At 49.9% G+C, this 7,498-nt stretch overlaps 1 protein-coding gene across 2 annotated transcripts; it reads left to right on the top strand.

Moving 5' to 3' along the window:
• The first annotated feature begins 835 nt into the window (after positions 1-835).
• Positions 836-5,939, top strand: NEFM (neurofilament medium). Of its 2 annotated transcripts, none has more exons than XM_038573782.1 (3): positions 836-1,965; positions 2,635-2,759; positions 4,064-5,939. In XM_038573782.1, the coding sequence occupies exons 1-3, from the start codon at positions 886-888 to the stop codon at positions 5,445-5,447; spliced, it is 2,589 nt and encodes an 862-aa protein (XP_038429710.1). In that variant the 5' UTR covers positions 836-885; the 3' UTR covers positions 5,448-5,939. The 2 variants fall into 2 exon arrangements, with proteins under 2 accessions (XP_038429710.1, XP_038429711.1); XM_038573783.1 differs by lacking the exon at positions 836-1,965 and adding an exon at positions 2,213-2,235.
• Positions 5,940-7,498: the final 1,559 nt, after the last annotated feature.

Raw genomic sequence — 7,498 nt, 5'->3', positions numbered from 1 at the left:
CCCCAAACGTTAAGCAGAACGTAGCGCCACATCCCACTTTTAATACAAATAACTACCCAGGCCCATCCTCTTTGTCCCCTTCCCGAAGCCTTCAGGCCGACTGTTCTTCAAAGTCTTTTTTTTTTTTTTTTTCTTCTTCTTCTTCTTCTAGGCCCAACTCTGTGCTAGTGCTCATCTCGGGCTGCTTTAAAAGGAGGAGTGGGGGAAGGGGAGGGAGGCGAGGGGAAAAGAGGATGGGGGAGGGGAGGAAAGTCGGGGGAGGGGAGGAAGGAGAAGGGGAGAAGGAAAGGATGGAGGGGGGGAAAGGGGGTCCAGGAGGAAGGGGCTCAGTGAGTGGGACTAAAGGCTGAAAGTGGAGTGGGAGAGCGAAGAGATGCCCGAAAGGAGGGAAAGAGATTCGGCACAGAAGATGAGTAAAGAAAAAAGTAATGGAGAAAGGGCAAAAGAAGAAAGGAGAGCCGCGGGTGGCCAGGGGGTCGGGAGAAGAGTGCCCGATGTGGCATAAGAGTGACTAGACAAAGAAAGGGCGTTGGGTGCACACTCGCGCCGAGGGTGCAAGATGCAATCCGAAGGCGAAGGGAAACGGAGAGAGGGGGCTCGATGGGCGACAAGTGGTCTGGGACAGCGAGGAGAGTTGGGGGAGGGGCCGGGCAGCGAAGTCCGGGGTCCGGTGCGGCGCGGGCCCACGTGGAGCTGGCGCTGAATCACCGCTAGGCTGCCTGTGCCCCCCTCGTCTCCCCCGGCCCGGGGCCCGCAGTCCCCGCCTCCTCGGCCGCCGCCTCCACGGGGCGGGGCCCTGGCCCGGGACCAGCCGCCGCGGCTATAAATGGGCTGCGGCGAGCCCAGCAGAACGCTGTGACAGCCACACGCCCCGAGGCCTCCAAGATGAGCTACACGTTGGACTCGCTGGGCAACCCGTCCGCCTACCGGCGGGTCACCGAGACCCGCTCCAGCTTCAGCCGCGTCAGCGGCTCCCCGTCCAGCGGCTTCCGCTCGCAGTCGTGGTCCCGCGGCTCGCCCAGCACCGTGTCCTCCTCCTACAAGCGCAGCGCGCTTGCCCCGCGCCTCGCCTACAGCTCGGCTATGCTCAGCTCTGCCGAGAGCAGCCTCGATTTCAGCCAGTCCTCGTCGCTGCTCAACGGCGGCGCCGGGCCGGGCGGAGACTACAAGCTGTCCCGCTCCAACGAGAAGGAACAGCTGCAGGGGCTGAACGACCGCTTCGCGGGCTACATCGAGAAGGTGCACTACCTGGAGCAGCAGAACAAGGAGATCGAGGCGGAGATCCAGGCGCTGCGGCAGAAGCAGGCCTCGCACGCCCAGCTGGGCGACGCGTACGACCAGGAGATCCGCGAGCTGCGCGCCACCCTCGAGCTGGTGAACCATGAGAAGGCTCAGGTGCAGCTGGACTCGGACCACCTGGAGGAAGACATCCACCGGCTCAAGGAGCGCTTCGAGGAGGAGGCACGGCTGCGCGACGACACCGAGGCGGCCATCCGCGCGCTGCGCAAAGACATCGAGGAGGCGTCGCTGGTCAGGGTGGAGCTGGACAAGAAGGTGCAGTCGCTGCAGGACGAGGTGGCCTTCCTGCGGAGCAACCACGAGGAGGAGGTGGCCGACCTGTTGGCCCAGATCCAGGCGTCGCACATCACGGTGGAGCGCAAAGACTACCTGAAGACAGACATCTCGTCGGCGCTGAAGGAGATCCGCTCCCAGCTCGAATGCCACTCCGACCAGAACATGCACCAGGCCGAAGAGTGGTTTAAGTGCCGCTACGCCAAGCTGACCGAGGCGGCCGAGCAGAACAAGGAGGCCATCCGCTCCGCCAAGGAGGAGATCGCCGAGTACCGGCGCCAGCTGCAGTCCAAGAGCATCGAGCTCGAGTCGGTGCGCGGCACCAAGGAGTCCCTGGAGCGGCAGCTCAGCGACATCGAGGAGCGCCATAACCACGATCTCAGCAGCTACCAGGTAGGGACCGCGGCTGCGCGGCCGCCCTGCGCCAGCGCCAGAGCCAGCGCCGCGCGCCCCCGGCGCTCGGGCACGCGACCCGGCGGGCTCTCCGCCGCGCTCCCTGGCGGCCGCAGCCCAGTGCGCGCGCGACGCCGAGCGAGGCAGGGGCGCCCCGCGTCCCCGCCCCTCCGCAGCCCGCCCCCACGCCTCCCCCGCCCGCCGGCTCGGGCTCCCCGGGAGCCCCGCCCTTTTGCAAAGCTCGGGGAGTTCTGGTCTCAACGCCGGAGGGTAGGGCGCACGTGTGGGGGGTTGACGGAGCGGCGCCTTTACGATGGCCGGGGCAGGAACGCGCGTGTTCTCAACTTTTCTGGCCCGTGGTCAGAACTCAGCCCAAAAGGGCTCAGAGGAGGAAGGCCCGATGGGCGCAGAGGTGTTCCCCAAACACGTTTGTTTCCTGGAGTCTTACTGCATGGGGTTGTGCCCAGGAAATCTCCTCCTGTCCGGTTGATCCTGTTCGTTTGTGTATTCGATGAATTCCTCCGTGGTTTTCGTGTTTGTGTTTTTAAGGGGCCGGGAGCTACCGGGGTTTGCAGAACTGGAGGGACGTGGGGGGAGGGGCGGCAAGTGGTTTTGCAGAGAGAAGTTGGCTGGCGGAGGGCTGAGTCTCTCTGGCTGTGTCTCTTTCAGGACACCATCCAGCAGTTGGAAAATGAGCTTCGGGGCACAAAGTGGGAAATGGCTCGTCATTTGCGAGAATACCAGGACCTCCTCAACGTCAAGATGGCTCTGGATATTGAGATCGCTGCGTACAGGTACCGTGCTCACTCCCCACCCGGCCGAAACACCGCACTGCGGAGGCTGCGCCGACAGGACCCCCATCACTTGAGTTCAAGCAAGCAGGTGGCAGGGATCTTAAGTCAGGGCCTGGCTTGCTTTCTTAATTAAAACAAAACCAAACAAAGAAGAAAAAAAAAACTATTCTAAAGAACTGTAAATGTGGTTCTACTACTCCATACAGATTTAAAGGGTAAACATTCATTAAAATAGGTATCTAGACACAATGTTTTGAGGGAGGGCGCTGATTACCCTCAAACTTTTTTATTTTAGTGAGAGATGTTTTCCAACTGTTTGAAACAAAAACGGAATTTTAGTTTTTAATATTTCATACAGTGCTTTCAGCTTTTCGACTTTATAATGTCAAGGACAGATTCCAGGACATTCAATGTCTCTGTTTCTCTGTTACAGCTTACTATTGCCATCATCTGGCTAAGAACAGCCATAGATTGATAGGATGGAGAGATAGAGAGAGAGATAGATAGATAGAATATATTAGATAGAATAGAGAGAGGGGGAGGAGAGAGAGAAAATATGTGTATTCTGTTTTATGTAGATTTATATCTACAGACCCAGATATTCAACCAGAGAGAGAAAACAAAACAAAAAAACAACAGATTATAGCTCTGCTAACTGATGTCACCTTACTGTTGACTAACTTCACAGGAGAAAATCCTTGACTAAACAGTTTTTCTACCTCCAAAAGGTCATCATTGTAACATTGCAGGAATAGATTATATTCAGAGCTATCTCTTTTTTTTTTTTTCAGGAAAGTTGAATACTTATATTAAATAGACACTTTATATTAAAATTGCAGACCAGTCTATAACTTGATATACCCGAAATTCTGATATATACTAAACACTTTTCTAGATTTGTCGAACATTATATTTGCTAAAAGAAATTTAGTGGCCATCCTGAAAGTCCAAATGCTCAGGAAGGTCACTAAGGCTTTTTTGACCATGGGAGAGCTTTTCAGCATATTCATGGTGCAGCAAATAGACTGCTGCAGAGCTGAGATTCGGTGGCTGGGTGTGTGAGTGGACTATTGGGTGTGGTCAGTCGCTGCGGCAGGTGACTGGCTGGTGGTCCATGAGAATCTCTGGATATGATACCTTGGACGAGTGAAATGATAACAGGTATTACACAGGCTTAACGGAATCTTTTATTCATGTGATTATTTTTGTTGAAAGGTGTTTGCTGCATCGCCCATAACATAATGAAACTCAGAAGGCCACAGAGATCTTAATTATGTCTTGTCTTTTTTTGACTTGATCCTTAGAAAACTACTGGAGGGTGAAGAGACCAGATTTAGCACATTTGCAGGAAGCATCACTGGACCGCTGTATACACACCGACAGCCCTCAGTCACAATATCCAGTAAGATTCAGAAAACCAAGGTAGAGGCTCCTAAGCTAAAGGTCCAACACAAATTTGTCGAGGAGATCATAGAGGAAACCAAAGTGGAAGATGAGAAATCAGAAATGGAAGAAGCCCTGACAGCCATTGCAGAGGAGCTGGCAGTGTCCATGAAAGAAGAGAAGGAAGAAGAGGCAGAAGAAAAGGAAGAGGAGCAAGCCGAAGAAGAAGTGGTAGCTACCAAAAAGTCTCCAGTGAAAGCGGCTGCCCCTGAACTTAAAGAGGAGGAGGAAGGTGAAAAGGAGGAAGAGGAAGGCCAAGAGGAAGAAGAGGAGGAAGAGGAGGGGGCTAAATCAGACCAAGCTGAAGAAGGAGGATCCGAGAAGGAAGGTTCTAGTGAAAAAGAAGAAGGCGAACAGGAGGAAGAAGGAGAAACGGAGGCCGAAGGTGAAGGAGAGGAAGCCGAAGCTAAGGATGAAAAGAAAATTGAAGAAAAACGTGAAGAGGTGGCTCCCAAGGAGGAGCCGGTGGCAGAAGCCAAGGTGGAAAAACCAGAGAAAGCCAAGTCTCCCATGCCAAAATCCCCAGTGGAAGAGGTAAAGCCAAAAGCCGAAGCTGGAGCTGAGAAAGGCGAACAGAAAAAGGAAGAAGAGAAAGTGGAGGAAGAAAAGAAAGAAGAAGTAAAGGAATCTCCCAAGGAAGAGAAGGTGGAGAAAAAGGAGGAGAAGCCAAAAGATGTGCCCGAGAAGAAGAAGGCAGAGTCCCCGGTAAAGGAGGAAGTGGTGGAGGAGGTGAGCACCGTCACCAAATCAGTAAAGGTGAGCTTGGAGAAAGATGCCAAAGAGGAGAAGCCACAGCCACAGGAGAAGGAGAAAGAGAAGGAGAAGGCGGAAGGGGAAGGAGGAAGTGAGGAGGAAGGGGGTGACCAGGGTTCCAAGGAATCCAGGAAGGAAGACATAGCGGTAAATGGGGAGGTGGAAGGAAAGGAGGAAGAGCAGGAAACTAAGGAGAAAGGCAGTGGGGGAGAAGAGGAGAAAGGGGTTGTCACCAATGGGCTTGACTTAAGCCCAGCCGATGAAAAGAAGGGGGGAGACAGAGGTGAGGAAAAAGTGGTGGTGACCAAAAAGATAGAAAAAATCACCAGTGAGGGGGGCGATGGTGCTACCAAATACATCACTAAATCTGTAACCGTCACTCAAAAGGTCGAAGAGCATGAAGAGACCTTTGAGGAGAAGCTAGTGTCTACCAAAAAGGTAGAGAAGGTCACTTCACACGCCATAGTAAAGGAAGTCACCCAGAGTGACTAACATTTGAGTCCATTGCAAAAGGTTAAGCCATATGACAATTTTAATATGCATGTGATTGACAGCTTCAAAACAGAACGGGTTCTCCCATGGGGGCTCCAGACATTGTATTTTACTTTGTGCAATATGAGGGAACTGCATGCAAGCTCAGGGTGCTCCCTCCTCAGTCTTTGGGTGATTAAAATGCATGATACTGTATGTACCTGGGGAGTTGGCCAATTTCCTAAGCTGTTGGAAGGGGGGCACTCAAGGGGGGGATGTATTGAGATGTATTATGCAAAGAACCAACTGAGCCAAAAATAATAAATGAAACACAGAACTCTCTTAGCCTTAAGAAAGCTATATATGAATAATTATGTTTACCTCACTGGTGCATTTAAAAAGGACTTTTGTTCATGGGAGAACCTCGTTGACATGCACAGTTTGCAACCTTTCGTTGATTGATGTTAAACGTCACAGCAGTAATTGCTCAATAAAGGTCATATTGGAAACATAGTCGATTATATGGTGTCTCATCATTTCAAAGTGAAATCTCCACTACCTGACCCTTTCTTTTCCCACAGTGGACTATTCAGGGGGTTAGAAGTGATCTGCATTTCTGATCATTATTTCCTTGGGAGGCATCACTGAGAAGACATAATCGCCGAAAACATGTTCAGGTGTCTAAATCTTATTTAGCCCAACACACACCTCAAAATTTTAAATTTATATTTTTCAAATAAAAATGAAAGCATCAGATAAAAAAGCAAGACTACTGGGATAAAAGTCTTCATATCCAAATGTTTTGACCCCAAACCAAAACCCAGAGAGCCTAAAAGTGAGAGGGACAACAGAAAAGTCAAAACTTGTTTCTTGGAGTTGGGACACGAAGGAATTCACGGCATTTCTAACAATGTGTCCAGAAAAAGCAGGACTGAAATCATTAGCAGTACTAACAAAAAAATAACCAGACTCTGATGCATGGTTCCAGTTCAAACACAAATATAGGCATGTGTGTGCATGCGCGTGCACACACACACACACACCTTTAATGCAGCACTGATCCTTGATTTGATTGACAGAGATTTATACTTTTGGTGTTTTACTAACTGGGGAAAAGATAATGTCAAAAATAAAATAAGTCACTCAGAAAAAGAAAAACAGTTTTCTCTGATACAGGCAAAGAAGTGTTTTTATTTGAAAAAAAAAAAAAAAAAAGCCTGACCTTGAACAAGGAAATAATACCACTCGCTCTTCAAAACGTATCTGTTCTAGACCTTCAAGACCATTAGTAACTTACTAATTAATGTTTTATTCATATCAAGTCCATATTTTTTCTTACCAGATCATCCCAATATTATAATCTTTGATGCTCTTTTTAAATGGCTTTTCAAGGTACCCCAATTTTAATTCCTAACCGCACCCAGGAAGCTCATTACTAATGTCAATATTTGTAATGATGCTTCGCAACCATTAGCCATTTGCCAAGCTTCACAATTGTTACTGTATCTGCATATCATTTGCATATCATTTATGTTTTCCTTTAAAAACTCATGTTTAATGTTAAAACATAAATTTTTCTGAAGCAATGACATCCAAGGTAAAAGAGAATTTTTTAATTTAATTAGCAAAAACTTACTGTAGTTACATAGAATTGAAAATTTTTTAAACAGCATATTGGAAAAATTCAGGACAGCTCCTAAGATGGAAGGATGAGCAGAAGTGGATGCTGGGGATGATCAGCTAAGACAGCCCCAGGACTAGAGGTAGCAGGACTTATGCAGTTATAGGGCTGACCAAACAAAACTTGTATCATTTCACTGGAAGTTTAGAAACACAGCAGACATTTGTCCCATGCCTTGGCCAGCAACACAAGAAGCATCTTGATTAACAGTCCCACCAAGACTGGCACCCATGATGCAGCAGCATTTCCCCCAGAGAAGAGTCTGGGAGCTCTTCTCCGAAGTGGGAATACAGGGACACCGGGGTGGCTCAGTCATTTGAGCACCTGCCTTGGGCTCAGGTCATGATCCTGGGGCCCTGCACTGAGCCCTGCATGGGCAGGGGTTCTGCTT

Source organism: Canis lupus, chromosome 25, assembly GCF_011100685.1.
Source record: "Canis lupus familiaris isolate Mischka breed German Shepherd chromosome 25, alternate assembly UU_Cfam_GSD_1.0, whole genome shotgun sequence".
NCBI classification, from domain to species: domain Eukaryota; kingdom Metazoa; phylum Chordata; class Mammalia; order Carnivora; family Canidae; genus Canis; species Canis lupus.
The sequence above is the reverse complement of the archived record's forward strand: the minus strand, read 5'-3'. Positions and strand labels throughout refer to the sequence as shown.